This window comes from Nanorana parkeri, unplaced genomic scaffold (assembly GCF_000935625.1).
Source record: "Nanorana parkeri isolate BGI_ZX_2015 unplaced genomic scaffold, ASM93562v1 scaffold980, whole genome shotgun sequence".
In the NCBI taxonomy this organism is placed as follows: domain Eukaryota; kingdom Metazoa; phylum Chordata; class Amphibia; order Anura; family Dicroglossidae; genus Nanorana; species Nanorana parkeri.
This window is the reverse complement of record NW_017307248.1, coordinates 57,557-77,578: the sequence shown is the minus strand read 5'-3', so window position 1 is coordinate 77,578 and position 20,022 is coordinate 57,557. Positions and strand designations below refer to the sequence as shown.

Below are 20,022 nucleotides of genomic sequence, written 5' to 3'. Positions count from 1 at the left end.
CCTGTTCCTTCCAGCCTTGTGCATTGTGATAGGGATAAGAGCCTGCAAGGGCCAAGGCTGCCACCTGCTGGACATAAGTGGGAATGCCTTTGGAGAAAGCCATGGGTGCCAGTTGCCTGTATTTTCCGGACAGTCCCAGGTCCAGAGTGCTAAAAGGGACAGAATTGTCAATATAAACTTATACACTGAGTGGCCAGATTATTATGAACCCCCCCCTCCCCCATCAGTACTTGGTTGGGCCGCCTGGTGACTCCACGAGATGATGAAAGGTGATGCGAGGAATCTGACACGGCACTGTTGCCCTTCTGTTGTCTTGTACCAGTCTTGCCCCTCCCCCGTTCTGCCCTAACATTGACTAGTCGCTGACGGCCACAATTCGCACGTTCAGACCCAGATTTTCGGCTGACAGTCCGGTCTTTAAACACTTTAACAACAGCTGCTCTTGAACATTTAACGAATTCTGCTGTTTTGCTGATACTCGCTCCATGGCTCCGAGCGCCAACAATCATCCCACGTTCAAAGGCTGTTAAATCGCGTTGTTTACCCATATCTTCAGAAAAAAATCACTTCTACTGTCGTGGTAAACAACCTGCTTCCCTATTTATAATGGTCTGGCCCTCTAGCAACTTCAGCGCGAAATTATAGCTAATTTGCCTACAAACGTCAGGTGGTCATAATAATCTGGCCACTCAGTGTATATAATAATCCGGCCACTCGGTGTATATAATAATCCGGCCACTCAGTGTATATAATAATCCGGCCACTCAGTGTATATAATAATTCGGCCACTCAGTGTATATAATAATTCGGCCACTCAGTGTATATAATAATCTGGCCACTCAGTGTATATAATAATCTGGCCACTCAGTGTATATAATAATCTGGCAACTCGGTGTTTATCTGTGTCTGCCCATCGAAGGGCAGAGTTAGGTCCCGTTCCCACTGCGCGATATGCAAATCGCGCGTTTGTCGCGCGATTTGCATATTGCTCGACATCGCGAGATTTGCCGCGCGATGTCGCGTTCAAGCTTGCATTGAGCAAGCTTGAATCGCGGCAAAATCCGCTCAAAAAAGGGTCCTGCTGTAGCGACACACGACCCGCTACAGCAGGACCCTTTGCCCCATTGGATTGCATTGGAGCGCGATATCGCGCGGTAATTTGCCGCGATATCGCGGGAATTACCGCGCGATAAATCGCTCAATGTGAACGGGGTCTTAGGTAGACATAAAGCTTGAATGAATGACAGTTGGTTTGCTATAAAGCACCTTGTATCACAAGCAACTGTCATTTGTTTTTTTTGTTTCTTTTTGCTATGTTGACTGTTTTTGTTTTACAGTCAACATATACTGATACAGTGAGGGAAATAATGATTTGCTCCCCTGCAGATTGTGTAAGTTTGCCCACTTACACAGAAATGAAAGGTCTATAATTTTTATCATCGGTGTATTTTAAATGATAGAGACAGAATATCAACCAAAGATCCAGAAAAAACACATGATGCAATTGAGTTGCAGTTCAGTGAGTATAATAAGTATTTGATCCCCAAGCATGACATGACTTAGTACTAGGTACTTGTTGGGGAGCACGGAGGCGAGACGTTTCCGGGTGGAAGCCTTGTTGGGGAGCACGGAGGGGAGACGTTTCCTGGGGGAACCTTTGTTGGGGAGCACAGAGGTGAGACGTTTCCTGGGGGAACCTTTGTTGGGGAGCACAGAGGTGAGACGTTCCTGGGGGAACCCTTGTTGGGGAGCACAGAGGTGAGACGTTTCTTGGGGTTGGTTGCCAGTGTTGCACACATCTAAATCCTTCAGGTTTCTTGGCTGTTGCTCGGCAACTCGAACTTTCAGCTCCTCCCATAAATGTTCTATAGGATGCAGGTCTGGAGACTGGCTGGGCCACCCCATGACCATAATGTGCTTCGTCTTCAGCCACTGCTTTGTTGCCTTGGCGGTATGTTTTGGGTCTTTGTCATGCTGAAAGACCCGATCTTCAGTGTTCCGACTGAGGGAAGGAGGTTCTCATCCAAGATTTTACAATACGTGGCCCCGTCCATTGGCCCCTCAATGTGGCAAAGTCGGCCTGAACCTTTAGCTTTGAAACATAAAGCATAATGTTTCCCCCTCCGGGCTGGACTGTAGGGACGGTGTTCTTCGGGTCATAGTCACCATTGTTCTTCCTCCAAACACGGCGAGTCGAGTCAATACCAAAGAGCTGAATTTCGGTCTCATCTGACCGCAGCACTTTCTCCCAATCCTTCTCTGAATCATTTAGATGTTCATTGGCAGACTTCAGACGGGCCTGCACATGCGTCTTCTTGAGGAGGGGGACCTTGCGGGCACTGCAGGATCTCAATCCATGGCGGCGTATTGTGTTACCAATGGTTTGTTTGGTGACTGTGGTCACAACTGCCTTGAGATCATTCACAAGCTCCTCCCCCCTGTGTAGTTCTGGGCTGATCCCTGACTTTTCTCATGATCATCCTCACCCCATGAGGCGAAATGTTGCATGGTGCTCCAGACCGAGGGCCATTGATGGTTATTTTGGAGTGGGCAACTAGATGAGGTTTAATGTAGATAATTGTAAAGTTGTGCACTTCGGGGTTAAAAATAAGAAAGCGGATTACACATTAATGGGAGCTCCGCTGGTGAAGTCAGAAAGGGAAACAGATTTGGGGGGTCATTGTAGACCACAGACTAAATAATAGCACGCAGAGTCAGGATGCGGTAAACAAAGCTAGCAGGGTCCTGTCCTGTATTAAGAGGGGAATGTTCAGCAGGGACGAGTCCCTAATTCTGACACTTTATAGATCACTGGTTCGGCCTCATCTGGAGTAAGCGGTCCAGTTTTGGGCACCAGTGAATAGAAAGAGTCCAGCGGAGGCAACCAAACTCATAAAGGGGATGGAGGACCTGAGCTATGAGAACAGGCGACTAAATCTAAACATGTTCTCATTGGAAGTGAGGAGATTAAGGGGGGACATGATTTTCATGTACAAAACGTTTACCGGGGATCAGCAGAAAACTTTTTACAATTAACTCCATGACAAGGACGAGAGGCCACCACCTAAAATTGGTGGAGAAAAAATGTCAGCACAAGGGGCGCAGGGGGTTCTTCTCAGATCAGTCAGGGTCTGGAACTCGCTGCCACATGCTGTGATTTCGGCTTGAGAGTGTGGAATCGTTCCTTAGAGATCGTATTTTATTGTGGAACCTGGCCTTGGGGCGACAGGGAGAGTAAATCCGGCCCCATGTAACCATCCGGAAGAGGGTAGGTGTGCAAAGGGGCTATGCCCGACATAGGGTGCCCTTCATGGTGGCCTTCTTCCTAAGGGGGAGGAAGCGCCGAATAACGCAGAGGCGGTGGAAGCCATAAGGGCCCTGTGTGCGCAGTACTACACGTGTGGGAGTTGTTAGCACGAGGCCAGAGCCGAGGCCCCTGAGCGTGGGGTGCCTGGTGCTTATGGCTGTGGTCCACATGCTACTGGTCTGTTGCTTGTGGTCCCCGGTGCATTCAATGACCATTCACCATTGCACTGTGGTGAAACGCCTTCAAGAACAATACAGCGAGTCCAGTTGCCTCGATTTTTATTTTTTTTTCTTCCAGATATATCATGACCCGGATGAATGGGAAGCTTCGCAGGCGAGCTGTTCGCAGTTTGCCAGGCGGGTGAACAATGTGGCCGGTTCTATTACACGAACGGGTTTCTCGGTGATGACAGTTTTGAAATGGCCTCTGTACGAACAGGTCACCTGATCTCCTAGCTGTACGTAGAAGCAATAGACGTTGCTTGTGGTCCCCGGGTGCATTCAGTGACCATTCTGCACCGTGGTGAGTGACAAGCTGATACTGATGCTGTTTACAGATGTAAAGCAATATAACTCGCTGATTAGTTTCGGCATTCCTCGAATTTCCATGGAATAGGAAAGGTACGTGCGACCTATCAGACACTCTGTCACCGGCTTGCCTCTTCATTCATTCAGCAAACGATGGCCTTTGGTTCATTGAGACCTTTACTGCACATAAAAGAACTTGTAACGCCTTCATTAAAGGAGAACTATGGGGTCAGTGTTTTTCCCCATAGTTCTCCTCAGGGTAATGGGAGAACACAAACTAGCGTCCTCCCGTCACCCAAAGCTCAGTATATAGGGAGCTACAGCTCGCGGTATACTGAGACGCTGGAGCGGATCCCGACCTCGAGATCCGCCCAGCAGCGTGAGTGACAGCGGGCTCTGCCTATCTAGAGGCAGAGCCAGCTGTACCCGCCCCGTCCGTTCCGCCAGTCAGCGCTGGCAGATCGGAGCGGAGAGGGGGGAATCCAGCCCCTCCCCCTGTCATGGCAGAAAGTTGTGACAGGATCGAGAGGTGAGCGAATCCGGTATGTGTTCGCTCACCTCCCGATCTACTGAGCCGACCTGTGACATTCTCATTGTCACAGGTCGGCTAGAACTACGAGGTGAGGGGAAATCACTCCCCTCATAGTTCTCCTTTAAACACTTCAGGTGGTTACATGTGTATGTACGTCCTCCGCCTGAAGGGGGTTATACCAAGAACACAGCTGCTGCAGCCGTTGGTTCTATCGAAAGCTCCAACTCATCGAGATCTCCAACTACCTCACTTCCGGTGCTCCGAAAGACTGAAGCTCTGTACAGTTGCGGTGTGCGCATGCATGTAGGCGGGGTTCACTCTTGTGGTGTTGCGTGTGTGTTCACTTTGGGTTGGCTCTGTGTAACCCCGTGCATGCAACACGACACCAGGCACCCCACGCTCAGGGGCCTCGGCTCTGGCCTCGTGCTAACAACTCCCACACGTGTAGTACTGCGCACAGAGGGCCCTCATGGCTTCCACCGCCTCTGCGGTCTTTGCCGCTTCCTCCCCCTTAGGAAGAAAGGCCACCATGAAGGGCACCCTGTGTCAGGCATAGCCCCTTTGCACACATACCCTCCTCAAATGGTTACAGCCACGATACAGTCCAACATCACACTCCGGTAGGACCCCACCTTCTCAGAGGTTGGAGGGAGAAGAACCAGTCCACACAGATAGTCTTTTCTTGGTTTTACTTGAAAGGATGAACATGACAATAAACATACATTTCAGCCACCCCCGAGTGGGATGACTGGGCTAGAGGCCCACTCAGGGCCGGATTTACTCTCCCTGCCACCCCAAGGCCGGGTTCCACAATACGCCCCCCTCCCCCCATCAATTGAGAACGGCAACCAGATGGCCTTGGGGCGTTTTTTTTACTGCTTCTTTATTTTTATCACTTTTTATTTATTTTTATTCAATTATTTCTTCTTATTTTTTTTTTAATTTGTATTTATTTCATTATTTTTTTATCAATTTAATTTTTTTTAGATTTTTATTTATCCTTTTTACTTTTTTTATAGGTTTTATCTTATTATTGTTTATTTTTTATAATTATTTTCTTATTTTTAACTTTTTAATCACCTTTTTATTTTTTTTATAGGTTTTATCTTATTATTGTTTATTTTTTATAATTATTTTCTTATTTTTAACTTTTTAATCACCTTTTTATTTTTTTATTTAATATTATTTTTTTTACATTTTTATTAAAAAAATGTTTTTAAATCAATGTATTTTTTTTTTCTCCACCTAACTTTATTATAGCCGCACACTACGGTCCGCCGCCGGGACACCTTACACCGGCGCCCGCAACTTCCCCACAAGGTCACCGCTGCCGCCACTCTACGCTCTGCCGCCCCCCAAGGCTGGGCCTCGGTGGCCTTGTGGGAAATCCGGGCCTGGGCCCACTGGCAAATATTGTCAGTCTTGCAGCACTTCACTATTCTTCGGAATCCCATCCTTGTCAGTCCTAGCACGGTGGTTTCCCCCCTCCAGGGGAAACTAGGGAATCTCTGTAGTTCTACATAGTCCTAGGCCTGGTCCTGTCCTTCCCATGGACCAGCCTATGTATAAGAATCAGTCTCCCTCCAGAGACTCTGCATACAGTCTTAGACTTCTGTTCTCCTGTTCTGTTCTGATCTGTCTTCCCCTCTCGGGCACCCCTATAAATCAGCTCTCCTGGGACACAGAGTGTCCCCAGGCCAGAGCTTTTACAGAAATCCCTGATGATAGCACTAGGTCTTACTTTCGGGGAAACACGGTATCTCCGGGGCCCCATGGGGGCATCTAGTGGCCGTTGGCCATACTGCACCTATCCTACATGCGCGCACAACGTTTTCGGAATACTCATCGAGTTTGCCTCCTGCTGAATATTGTTAAACTGCAGCTGTACAGAAGCTCCGTTAGTCTATGTGTTTTGCAGTCTAACGCCGGCTGGTCGAAATCGCCAACTTGCAAGTACCCTCATGTATCACTTCCCCCTCCCTTTTAGATTGTAAGCCCTCAGGGGGCAGGGCCCTCCTTACCATCTTGTCTTGTTTTGTATTGTGATTGTAATGTCTTCCCTATATTGTAAAGTGCTGCGCACACTGTTGGCGCTCTATAAATCCTGTATAATAATAATAATACCCGGCAGTGAGGTAGTTGGAGATTTTGACGAGTTGGAGCTTTCGATAGAACACCAGCGATTTCTGTTCAGGTACAAGCGAATTTGTACCGAGCGGCACTGTGTGACCCCCCCTCCCTTTTCCTACTGGGCACCTTTGTCTACCGTGCGGGCCTGGAACTGGCACGACAGGTCTCCCCCGGCATCGATTGGAGGGAGACCAGCAAGCTTCTAGCTCCTGATCTCTCCTCCGATCACTGGACCCTGGAAGTGATGTGTATTACATCACTTCCTGTGTTACTGGGCACATTCTCCGGCTCTTAGAGCCAGAAGATGAAGCTGGTAAAGCAGATCTCTGTCTTCATCAGCTTCTTTTGGGGTCCCTAGGTGACAGGGGTCTGAAATACCCCTGGTGTCTCCATAAAGAGGGACAGTCACATCATATTTGCTATTACATAGGGGCTTGTTAGCTCCCCCTATGTGAGAGCAATAAAGCTGAGTGTAAAAAATAAAAATGTAAAAAAAATGCAAACTTTTTTTAAAGTCCCCCCCTTCCCCATGTACACGCACACAAAAATGCAAACACGCGTCGGACGCGCCTGCATGCAAAAACAAAAAATTGTGCTGCACGTAACATATCGCTGCGCGCGTCGGAGTAATAAATCTTAGGCCATTAATCGCTGGTAACACTGAACTGATGAACAGTAAAAGCTTTTAAAGCGTCGCCTATGGGAAATTTGGGGGTATTGTCGTTTTTTTGCGGTTTCATGGACGCACGCAATTTTAAGGCTTGACATGTTTGATATCTATTTACCCGGCGTGACCCCGACTTTTATAATTTTTTTCCCAAAGAATTGGGTATTATATTCTGTTTCTGTGCACTAAATTTCAGTTTAGTGTATTTTATCCTAAAAATACTGGTTTCATAAACATTTGCGCAAATACCGTGCGACATAAAACATTACAACTAGCCAGTGGTGTAACAATCACCATAGCGACCCAGGCGGTCGCTATGGGGCCCGGGGCACAGTGGGGCCCGGCCAGATGCCGTGCGGGCCGCCTGTGTCGCTATGGGATGTTCTGCTGCTGGCTTTCACTGGCGTCTGAAGACGAACACGCCGCTGTGAACGCAGCGTTCGTCTCCACAGTCAATGAGAGCCAGCAGCGGCTGGGGAGCAGGCTGGACCCTGTGTTCTATCAACGTCGCGAGCCTCTGACGTCACCGGCAGTGGAGGAGGAGGCGGGCCCGTGCTCGGCAGCAGGGGAGGAGGCGGCCTTGGTGACGAAGATGGAGGCGGGCCCGGCGACGGAGGAGGTAAGGAGTGCGACCAGCCCACCTGAGGGTGATCCTGCAGAGCCCACCATAGATAGTCTATGGTGTGCTCTGCAGGGTCACCCTCAGGTGGGATCTCGAGTGGGCTCTGCAAGGGGTATAAGTAGAAATCATGGGGCCCCATACAAAATTTTGCTATGGGGCCCTGTGATTTCTAGTTACGCCCCTGCAACTAGCATCTTTTTATGGTAAAGAGGCCTCTGCTTTCAGAAAATATATCACTGTGTGGGGGGTCTGGAGCTGGTTTCTAGCCCAAAATTTCAGATTTTATCATCATGTGTGCGTGCAAATAGTAAGAAATCGCTCAGGACAGCAATACAGCTGTGATAAAAAGTTTGTGAATCCTTAGTAACTGCGTCCAATTTCTGCACAAAGTGCTCCTAAAATGTGTTCTGATTCTTCATTTATCTGACACAAAGTCACTCCTTGTGCCGCCCCAATAGAAGTTTAATGTTAGATAGAATTTATATAGTGTTTTTCCTCTGTATGTAAGCCCCACCCTTCTTCTTGTTGGTCAGTATTTCCTGTGTCATGGCCACAGCTAACAGGCCACATGTAACTAGGACACATGTACTCTGCATAGTACCCTAGGAAAGGCATCATCTTTTGACCGCATAATACTGAAAACCATCCATCTGCTGTATCCTGTTGTCTGATGTGCAGAATAAAGCAACCTTTGTGGATGAAACGGTATTGGTGAGTTCAGCTATCTGACAATGAATGTCCTCAGTGATTAAATCTGCTTATACAGGCCAGGCATAGAGGTCTCACAAGGGATAAATCGCTATCACAACAATCGGAGTCAGAATACTCCTGTTTCACAGCCAATGGATATTATTATTATTATTATACAGGATTTATATAGCGCCAACAGTTTGCACAGCGCTTTACATCACAATACTTCGTTTTTTTGCGGTTTCATGGACGCACGCAATTTTAAGGCTTGACATGTTTGATATCTATTTACCCGGCGTGACCCCGACTTTTATAATTTTTTTCCCAAAGAATTGGGTATTATATTCTGTTTCTGTGCACTAAATTTCAGTTTAGTGTATTTTATCCTAAAAATACTGGTTTCATAAACATTTGCGCAAATACCGTGCGACATAAAACATTACAACTAGCCAGTGGTGTAACAATCACCATAGCGACCCAGGCGGTCGCTATGGGGCCCGGGGCACAGTGGGGCCCGGCCAGATGCCGTGCGGGCCGCCTGTGTCGCTATGGGATGTTCTGCTGCTGGCTTTCACTGGCGTCTGAAGACGAACACGCCGCTGTGAACGCAGCGTTCGTCTCCACAGTCAATGAGAGCCAGCAGCGGCTGGGGAGCAGGCTGGACCCTGTGTTCTATCAACGTCGCGAGCCTCTGACGTCACCGGCAGTGGAGGAGGAGGCGGGCCCGTGCTCGGCAGCAGGGGAGGAGGCGGCCTTGGTGACGAAGATGGAGGCGGGCCCGGCGACGGAGGAGGTAAGGAGTGCGACCAGCCCACCTGAGGGTGATCCTGCAGAGCCCACCATAGATAGTCTATGGTGTGCTCTGCAGGGTCACCCTCAGGTGGGATCTCGAGTGGGCTCTGCAAGGGGTATAAGTAGAAATCATGGGGCCCCATACAAAATTTTGCTATGGGGCCCTGTGATTTCTAGTTACGCCCCTGCAACTAGCATCTTTTTATGGTAAAGAGGCCTCTGCTTTCAGAAAATATATCACTGTGTGGGGGGTCTGGAGCTGGTTTCTAGCCCAAAATTTCAGATTTTATCATCATGTGTGCGTGCAAATAGTAAGAAATCGCTCAGGACAGCAATACAGCTGTGATAAAAAGTTTGTGAATCCTTAGTAACTGCGTCCAATTTCTGCACAAAGTGCTCCTAAAATGTGTTCTGATTCTTCATTTATCTGACACAAAGTCACTCCTTGTGCCGCCCCAATAGAAGTTTAATGTTAGATAGAATTTATATAGTGTTTTTCCTCTGTATGTAAGCCCCACCCTTCTTCTTGTTGGTCAGTATTTCCTGTGTCATGGCCACAGCTAACAGGCCACATGTAACTAGGACACATGTACTCTGCATAGTACCCTAGGAAAGGCATCATCTTTTGACCGCATAATACTGAAAACCATCCATCTGCTGTATCCTGTTGTCTGATGTGCAGAATAAAGCAACCTTTGTGGATGAAACGGTATTGGTGAGTTCAGCTATCTGACAATGAATGTCCTCAGTGATTAAATCTGCTTATACAGGCCAGGCATAGAGGTCTCACAAGGGATAAATCGCTATCACAACAATCGGAGTCAGAATACTCCTGTTTCACAGCCAATGGATATTATTATTATTATTATACAGGATTTATATAGCGCCAACAGTTTGCACAGCGCTTTACATCACAATACAATTCAAGACTAGATGGTAAGGAGGGCCCTGCCCCTGAGGGCTTGCAATCGAAAAAGGGAGGGGGAATCTAAAGTGTGGGGGGTATCAAAACTGGAGCAGACAGAATCTGGAGCAGCTGTGCACGGCAACCAATCAGCATCTTTCTTCCGTGTGTTCAGTTAAGATTTAAAAATGAGACAGAGAAGCTAATTGGTTGCAGTGCACAGCTGCTCCAGATTTTGTCTGCTCCGGTTTTGATAAATTCCCCCCCAATGTATTTATACAGAGGCAGTATGGAAGGGGGATACTATTGCTGACATTTGATGGTTCTCCTCGTCTCTACCGGTTCTTTACAAATACTGTAATTCTTAATTTCTGGCGTCTGTACCCCCTTATAATGAAAGTCGGCTCTTGCTTTCTTGCGTCTGTACCCCGTTACAATCAAAAAAATGATGAAAACAAAGATGTCCCCTGCACACCTTACAGCATCAAAAGACCTTGAAGTAACGGTGGTGCTCGTAGTGATGTCCACTGATGGTGCTGTGCCTACAACAGTAGATAACAATGAAGATCACCGGCACTCGTGAGATGAAATAAATCCAAATGTCAGGGGCGTCCCGATGCTGGGTGACACCCGGAGCGGTAACCGAGTGTCACCCCGCCGAGACGTCATCGCGCATGCGCGGCAGTATTCTGATACCTGCCGGCGGCCATCTTGGATGGGGTCAGAGAGGAGGGGACAGTCACTCGGCGGGATGAGGTATGCCGCCGGGTCCCCTCCTCTCTCCTGATACTGTCGGGCGTTTGGTCCATGACCGAGCGCCCGACTTTTCAGAGGGGGGGGGACACCAAGATGACTGTGAGTCATTTTGGGGTCACCCCTCCAATGGTGTCACCCGGGTGCGGGCCGCACCCCCCTTGTGACGCCACTGCCAAATGTTATTTTTATTAAAGAAGCATGTCACAGCGTCCAACGTTTCGGGACCACACAGGTCTGCACTGATGAAGGGACCCTGTGTGGTTCCGAAACGTTGGCCGCTGTGACAGGCTTCTTTAATAAAAAAGAACATTTGGATTTATTTCATCTCACGAATGCCGGTGATCTAGATTGTGATCAGACCCTTACAATGAAAGCCCACTCTTGATTTCCTGTGGCTTGAGAAGCAGTGTATTGTGGGTAATATGATGTCATTTTGAGGAGACGGGATAACTGGATCATCACGCTTAAGGTTCATATTAGACTCACGGTAACTTTAAATCATTCGTACTGATATTTGTTTGCTCCCTTTAATCCCCAATCACTAGCTGCAATGTCTATGTGCAGCAATCATAGAATAGCTGGTGATGGTGTCAGTCTCCTCAGGAAACCACTTCCTCCTGTTACTGACCACGGTAGGCAAGAAAGCACCTCTGTCCCAATCTAAGCTGTAATCTGACTTCAAAACTCTAGGCACACCACACCACTCCACACGTTGGCACGGCATCTTGCATCACCCAAGTGAGAAGAAGAGGGGCAAAATAAGAGTCATTTTGCCCCTCTTCTTCTCACTTGGATGATGCAAGATGCCGTGCCAACGTGTGGAGTGGCGTGGTGTGCCTGGAGTTTTGAAGTCAGATTACAGCTGTCTCGCAACAACCCTTACCCTCCCGTCCCCCAATTAGACTGACAGCACAAAAGGTCCAAAGTAAAGGATGAGAATTGATTTATGGCTATTGCAGCCATCTGTTTTATATATACACTGAGTGGCCAGATTATTATGACCACCCCATCAGTACTTTGTTGGGCCACCTTTTGCCTTCAATACTGCGGCGATTCATCTTGGCATTGTGTATATAATAATCCGGCCACTCAGTGTATATAATAATCCGGCCACTCAGTGTATATAATAATCCGGCCACTCAGTGTATATAATAATCCGGCCACTCAGTGTATATGTGTGTATGTTTATATTTATTTATATATATATATATATTGATAATTTATGTGTCTATGCAATTTTATGAACCATTAAATATCTTACTGTACCATATTTTTTTATAGGCATGGATTATGCGCATATATTATGTTGAATGGATGTTTTTAAATAAGGTTGTGGATTTCTATATGGATTTTAACCTCCCTGGCGGTCTGATTTATTTCCATTTTTTTCCCCCTTTTTTGTTCTGTTTTTTTACTTTAAAATTTCCCGTTGGTTCCGCCCCCCTGCGACGCAGGCGCTCGCAAGGGACGGAAGACAGATGCCGGCACGATGCATCGGGCGGATGTATCCCAAGTGTGGCTCAGGGTTGCCGCTTTTGGTAATGAAAATGAACCCCCGAGCCACACTCGGGATTACCGCCAGGGAGGTTAATGTTGTTTTGTGCGTAGGCCACTCCAGGCTCTATTAAGGACGAATACTGAAATCATGTGGATTACAGATTGTGCCATATCGGCTAAAAAATGTCCCCCGATCTTGCGGCTGTTTTAGTTTAATTAAGTCCTTTTGATTAGCTCGGGTTTGAACATCTCCGATTGGTTGAAATCTGATGACGAGCCGATGGTCTGGCTTAAAGAGCTTGGAGTGGTCAGGGTTCTGAGGAAGGGGGCGTGCCCCAGAAACGCGTTAACCCTGCCACTCGCTGCTGGAAGACGACTTTGGGTGTGAGCTGGCTTGGCTGCGCTGTGGCTTCTGATGGGCGATAGAACAGTAGAACAGTAGAAAGGCATCATGGCGCACTCACAAACCAGCATGTAAAACAACTTGTCTCACCACTAAGGACAATGACAGAGGTTTGGCTACACGTCTTCTGCAAAGGATGTGTAAGCCGCACTGCCGCGCCAAGGCCCCTCTTATAGTGCGGTCCTAACTCTACACATGTATCCAAACCTCTCTCATTGTCCTTAGTGGTGAGACAAGTTGTTTTACATGCTGGTTTGTGAGTGTGCCATGATGCCTTTCTACTGTTCTACTGTTCAAAGCCCATTTCGTGTGCACCTTACTGTATAACTGGTGACAAATTGTTGAGTGCGTTTGTCGTTTGTTTTGCTTCTGATGGGCGATAGCCTCCTGTGAGGGGAACCATTGAATACGCTTGGGTCACTTTTCTCTTGCGGGTACATTACCATTTTTTAAAAGCAAAATATTCAACGATCCTTCACATGGAGTGGGCGCTCTCCTTTTTTTGCCATTCTATTAGACTGACAGCACCCCTGCCCGCCAAGCGTCTTTTACAGTCTTCGCCCCCCCCAGCTCTCTGTGCCAACAGAGAGAAGCGAGCTCGAGCGGTCACGTGACCACCATACTGCTGGTATTTGCTTTATGTTTTCCCCCAGAGAGTGGAATCCGAGGTTTATTAATGGTGCCTTGTGTGTTTATGTCAGATTTACAATGTTTACGTTTGCATACACGATAAGACTTCCTGCGCTGCGGCGACTGAAGAACCAGGCCAGGCCCGAGGATCACCGATCCCTTCCTTATTAAAAACAACAAAAGCAAGACACGAAAGTCTTCACATGAAACGGAAATACTTTATGCGGAATAAAAAACACAAAATATACAAAGTAACAATACAAAAAAACAGCTACAATGGAAAAGATGAACCGCATGTAACGGATGATAAAGGGGATTCATCGATCTGTCCTTGATGGGAGTTCATTAAAGTGGATTAGTAAATGAAATGGCTCGTGGTGATAAACAAACACGCGGCACAGAACAGAACGGTTCATGGTCGGGCTTATTTATCAACGTGCCTCAAAATTGAAAACCCGACACCCACAAAACAAGGATGAATGAGAGTGAGAGCATTCCGCCATTCGGGGGCTTCATAATGGATCTGTACCTTATAATTGCCGGATACTCGGTGCTAAAAGATTCGTTTTGCTCACTTAAGACGCCCATACATGTTACGTTGTTGTTGTTTTTTTCTACATCCAGCCCAATTAGCTTGGATGAGGGAAGCCCCGCCCCTTCGATTGTATTCTGACAGTGGCGGGTGTGCCAGTGACAGATGGGGAGAGAGAAGAGGGGGGGAGGGAGAGGAGAGAGAGAGAGAGGGGGGGAGAGAGAGGCTGTGAGGGGTCCTACCAGACCTAGAGGAGACTAGGCGAGGACTTCTTCCTCAGAGGACTCATACCACAATAGGAACCTGACGAAGGTTCTAACCTGTCCCTACTCCACCAAAACGTTTGCTTTCCAGACATCCCCTCTTACTCCCGTGTCCAATGATCACTTGGCTTTTTAAAAGGTCAAAGTTTCCAAAACTGAAATGTTTGGGACAATTGGACCATAAACTGTCTATGTGACGTTTGTGTTGTTTTACCTCAAAGTTACTACTACTACCGAAGTGAAAGACTTCCCCTGTCGCTGGTCCCCAGCCTTTGATTTGACCTGCAGCCGGGTCAGGTTCACGTCCGCAGCCTTGATATCATCACATAGTCTCCTCCGCCAGGAACCTCGGGGTCCGCCTCTCCTGCACCGTCTTTGGGGATTTCAATCGAGCGGCTGTCTACAGATTTCATTTTGCGCTCTTTCGTAAGATATGTCCAATCCATCTCCATCTACGCTCTCGGATCTCTGCTGCAGCCGGTCTTTGGTGGCACCGCCGGAGAAGCTGTATATTGGGGATCCAATTTTGTGGCCACCGGTTAGTACTAGTCACCTTCAACTGGACTTGTTCTGTAATGCTGAAAACGCTTTCACTGCTTATCCAAGCCGCATGTCCAGTTCTAGTGCGTTCCGGGAACATACGTCAGCATTGACAGCAACACAGGCAACTCCGTCACCTTCACCCAATCACCATGGAGTAGGCAGATGTCCAAGAGCAAGAGGGGAGGTGTGGAAGTTTGTGAAACCGCCCTGTTCCAATACCGTAATCCTCATGGTGTCATGAAGTCTGAAACGTGTTAATCATCCGACTCACCAGGTGTGGATCGCTATCATTATTGTCAGGACAGAGCTGGTAAAACGGCTTCAAAAGTGGAGGACAGAAGGTGTTGATGGCCCTCACCCCTGTTCAGGGATGGTTGTTCCACTATGGCGTAGAGCAGTGGTTCTCAATCTATGCAACCTCAAGACCCACATTCCTCCTCGGTCATTAAGTCGCGACCCAAGTCGCACCGCACTGGAACGCACGGCAATGCGGTACCACGTGATCTGGTGTGGGTGATGGAATTGTGGGTGGGAGGTGTCATTCAAATAAAAATGGCAACGCACTTCCTGCACCAGACCGTTGCGGTAGGTGCGATTGCGTGGTGCGTTAATCACACTTTTTTTTTTTAGGATCCACCCAGTCTCCCTACCTTACGAGAATTGGAGAGGATCCTCAGCCCGGTGTCCAGTGTGGGCAGCTGTGCTGTGATGGAGCTCCATCCATATGTGCATTGCTTCCACAGCTCCCTTGCGCACCCTGTAAACGTGCCGGGAGCCAGTATGCGACATTACTCGGGTCCAGGCACCAGTGTCGTCCCGAGGCTGGGTGACACCCGGAGCGGTAACCGAGTGTCACCCCGCCGAGACGTCACTGCGCATGACGTCACCACGCGCGTGCGCGATGACGTCATTGCGCACGCGCGGCAGTATTCTTATACCTGCAGGCGGCCATCTTGGTGATGGACGCCGGCAGAGAGAGGAGGGGACAGTCACCCGGTGGGATAAGGTATGCCGCCGGGTCCCCTCCTCTCTCCTCATACTGTCGGGCGTTCGGTGAGTCATTTTGCTGTCACCCCTCCAATGGTGGCACCCGGGTGCGGGCCGCACCCCCCTTGTGACGCAACTGCCAGGCACCTCTACAGGGCATGCAAGTGAGCATGTATAGAGGGAGCTCCCTCGCTGCCATACCTCCAGCCCACCCCACCTCAAGCTGACAGTCGGCACCGGGGCAGCGTATTTTGAATAACTGTTCTGTGCGAGAACTGACAGTGCTGCGCTAGGGGGAGGCTGAGGAGCCTCATACCTAGCACAGTGGAAGGCATGCGGCGACCCACTAAACACGGGGTCGCGATCCACTTTTGGGTCACGACCAACCAGTTGAGAACCACGGGCATAGATGGCCTCTTTCATGTCTCTTGTGAACCAATCGTCCTCTCTGTCCAAAATGTGCACTTCACTGTCCCCCCAAAAAACGTCCTTTTTCCTTAAGGCCCCATTCAACAATGAGCGATTTATCGCGCAATTTATCGCAGCGATATCGCTCATATTTCCACGCGATATCGCTCTATGTAGCTTCTCCAATACATTTCAATGGAGCTGTTCACATCTCGCCGCCCAATATCGCTTGTAGCTCGTCGCTGTAGCTTGTCGCTCCTACATGACCCTTTTTCCTGCGGATTTCGAGCGATTTTGCTTCTGATTGCATACAGCCCAATAGGAAAGTCGCGCAATATCGCACATATAAAATCCCGCGGAAAATCGTGCAATTTTCATGTCGCTCAGTGTGAATGGGGCCTTAGATGTCGGAAGGCTGTGCAGTGCCGGCCCTTTAGCACTGAGAGAGCGACTTGTATGAATTGCAAAACTCCTTCAACGGTACAGAACAGGTCCAGCTGAAGATGACCCTATAATCCTGAAAATGGTTTTCATTTGGCAAATACAACAAAAGCATAAAAGCAATAATGAACACAACGAGTGACCCCGATGATTGTGCTTCAACCACATGAAATGAAAGGAAGGGAAGTGGACTCCCCATGTGCATAATCCACACACTTGGCGTGTGTCGGTGGAGGAGGTCCAGATAGTGTCTGCATGCCATAAAAACTGTAAGAAAACCAGCCAGTGTTGTACAGCTCACCAAGTGGGGTACGATCATCCGGTAGGGATGATCCTCAAGGGGAGGAGCCTCGAGGCGACCGCCTTATTTTTACATTGATGCCTCTGGGGGTCAGAACAGGAACGTGGCTCTACTTGATGTTCTTCAGCAAAGCCGTACGAGCGTTCACAAGGGCCTTGAAGGCGTCTTCACTTCCTGGGGCGACACACTTGTCCGGGTGAAGGAGCACAGCCAGCTTGCGATACGCTTTGTTCACTTCATCCCTGCAAAAAAAAAAAAAATTAGTCCTGATACAAAACTTTTCACTTTATAGGGAACACAACATAGCGAGGAATGAGATGGTGCCAAGAGAAGGAACTGAATGCTTTTTAATGGGTGGAGAACTCAATGGTGATGCCGGTAGAGGTGGAGTCAATGCCGAGGCTTTCTATATACATTGACATCTACCCGGCTATTTTCCTGTCTAGCTGGAATTCTCCGCGCTTCCGCCCACTCCTCTTGTATTCTTCAAAACATTATATGGGTAAAATTTTGTAGACACCTGACCATCGGACCTACCAGTGGTGGAACTACCAGGGTCGCATATGCGACCGGGTCCTGGCGTTCCGCCACTTGGGGGGGGGGCTCAGGAAGGAGGCAGTAGTATAACAAACGGGGGGCCGATGGTGCGGCTGCCTCGGCCGCCAGGCAGTGACCAGCGGACGGGCCGGGCAGAGAAAACAACTAGCCAAAAATGCAGGCAAATACTGGGGCAGCACAGAGGCCTCAGCTGCAAGGACCCAGCAGCAGCCACCTGATACAGAGACCCGCCTCCATGTTCCCGGCCGCTGTCCCCCACGCTGGTATGTTTTTTTACAGCACCCTGCTCAAGCTATAGAACATGGAATAGAATATGGCTGAAACTGACTACATTCTATTCCGTGTTCTATAATGTCATTGTACTACTAGGAAACTACAAGTCGGCAGTTCAGCTGGGACTTGTAGTTCCCTGTATGATAGAAGGCTGTTTTAATTACCGTCCTCATGAAAGTCCTAGTAATACAAAGCCAATATAGAAACATAGAATCGAGTTGAATTCAAAAGTTACTGTACTATAATGGCATTGTATTACTAGTACTTTCATGAGGCAAGTAATTAAAACAACCTTCTATCATACAGGGAACCACAAGTCCCAGCATGCGCTCACTGTCCCTGTACAACTCTCACATATCATGCAGAGAACTACTGCAGGGGGCATGGATGCTGGAACTTGTACTTCCCTGGGTGATTTATGTGGGGGGGAGGTGTACAAAGACCATAAGGGCATGCTGGGACATGTAGTTCTCTGGGTGATGTAGAGAGGTGTACATGGGCAATGAGGGCATGCTGGTTTGTAGTTGAACTGCAAGTCCCAGCATGCCTTCATTGTTATACCCCAGGGTCACAGGCACTGGTGTTCTGCTACTTGGGGGGAGAGGGCTCAGCACCGACATTGCCTCCTGGGACTACAGCTCTGCAGCGGGGGACCCTTCCTGGTTTCTTGCACCCGGGCCCTGTGGTTTCTAGTTACGCCTCTGGCACCTACTATATGACCAGATGTATGTGGACATGTCTAGAAATGATCAGGTGTTTTCATTGAAGGGTATAGTTACTATTACAGCATGCAAAGTAGGGATGCACCAATATCGATACTAGTATCGGTGCTGATACCGAGTATTTGGGCGAGTATGGAGCCGGCTTCCCGGCCAATCAGGAAGCCGGGCAGCGTGTAATGACTCGCCGCCTAGTTTCCTGATTGGTCGGGAAACTGGCCAATCAGGAAGCCGGACGCCGAGTCATTACTCAACCACCAGCTTCCCGATTGGCCAGAAAGCCGGCTTCAGGCTCCTTCGTCACCCGGTGTTGAGGGAGCATGGAGCCGGCTGCCCGGCCAATCAGGAAGCCTGGCGGCGAGTCATTACCTTCCCTCGGCTTCCTGATTGGCCAGAAAGCTGGCTCCATGCTTCCTCATCACCTGGTGAGAAGGGAGCATGGTGACGGCTTCCCTGCTAATCAGGAATCTGGACAGGAAGTCATTACACGCCGCCTGGCTTCCTTAATGGGACTTCCGGTATCGGTATTCGGGGTCTGCGAGTACCGGAAAAAAAAATATTGGTACTCGTACTCGATATCGAAAAACCGGCATCTGTGCATCCCTAATGCAAAGACATTGTAGACAATTGTGAAGTTTGGTGAAGACCCTTTTCTGTTCCCCCATGACTGTCCCCTGTGTACAAATCCGGCTCCATAAAGACATGGTGTGAGCAGCTTGGTGGAGGAACTCGAGTGTCCTGCACAGAGCTCTGACCACAACCCTACAGGACACCTCTGGGGATGAATTGGAACACCAATTGTGAGCCGGGTCTTCTCATCCAACATCAGCACCTGACCTCACAAATGAGCACGAATTTTCACGGACGCTCTCCGAAATCTTGTGGAAAGTCTTCCCAAAAGACTGGATGCTGTTACATCTATAAAGCCGGGTTGACGCCCCTATACTAGGCCCAATCTATACACAGGAAGTGGACATGGCAGGCATCCTGAATATGTTACCTGGTGGCGCCCGGCTTCACCCCCAGCATGTCCCAGCTGTCTTTGCTGTTCCGGATGCGGCGTATAGAGTCCGCCTGCTCTTTACTAAATCCGATGTTGATGGAAGACATGGGTCTCTTTCCTCCGTTGTCACATAAATCCACAATAGCAGAATAAAAGGCCTTAGAGATGAGAGAGAGAAGGTGAGATCAGTGTACATCCGTTTACAGAATAAAAGGGGTTCTCTGGGTGCAGCATCTGCCTCAAAGTGTTCCTGCACTGTCTAAACACTATGAGAGTGGAAGAACTAAAGCTGGATTTCAGGAAGCTATAAAAACACAACTCTGTGCTTCCCTATACAATGCAGACAGATCATGGCTGGTGGGAGGAGCCGGCAGGGTGCTGTACATAGTACTCCACTCAAGAGCCCTCAGGCCTGATGGTCCGGCTCTTGGGAGGAGTTATGCAGATATAAAAAAGCCTTGATAGTCTGGAGGAGTGGGCGTAATGCCCACATGTGATGCTGAGTCTCAGTGATTGAAAGAACTGAAACCCAATGAA

The 20,022-nt window shown here is 48.6% G+C and overlaps 2 protein-coding genes across 2 annotated transcripts in view; both read right to left on the bottom strand.

The window, feature by feature from the left end:
* ADCY3 (adenylate cyclase 3) overlaps window positions 1–13,276 on the bottom strand; it is a 115,007-nt gene extending 101,731 nt beyond the window's left edge. The window contains exons 1-2 of the mRNA XM_018566830.1: window positions 13,271–13,276; window positions 6,465–6,470 (exon numbers count right to left, since the gene is read on the bottom strand). Coding sequence (XP_018422332.1) covers window positions 6,465–6,470; window positions 13,271–13,273 — 9 coding nt within the window. The 5' untranslated portion in view covers window positions 13,274–13,276. The remainder of the gene's footprint in view (window positions 1–6,464; window positions 6,471–13,270) is intronic.
* Window positions 13,277–17,000: 3,724 nt separating this feature from the next.
* The window catches only part of DNAJC27 (DnaJ heat shock protein family (Hsp40) member C27), a 15,993-nt gene continuing 12,971 nt past the window's right edge, over window positions 17,001–20,022 (bottom strand). Inside the window, exons 6-7 of the mRNA XM_018566826.1 lie at window positions 19,483–19,643; window positions 17,001–17,174 (exon numbers count right to left, since the gene is read on the bottom strand). Of these exons, the coding sequence (XP_018422328.1) occupies window positions 17,042–17,174; window positions 19,483–19,643 (294 nt within the window). The 3' untranslated portion in view covers window positions 17,001–17,041. The remainder of the gene's footprint in view (window positions 17,175–19,482; window positions 19,644–20,022) is intronic.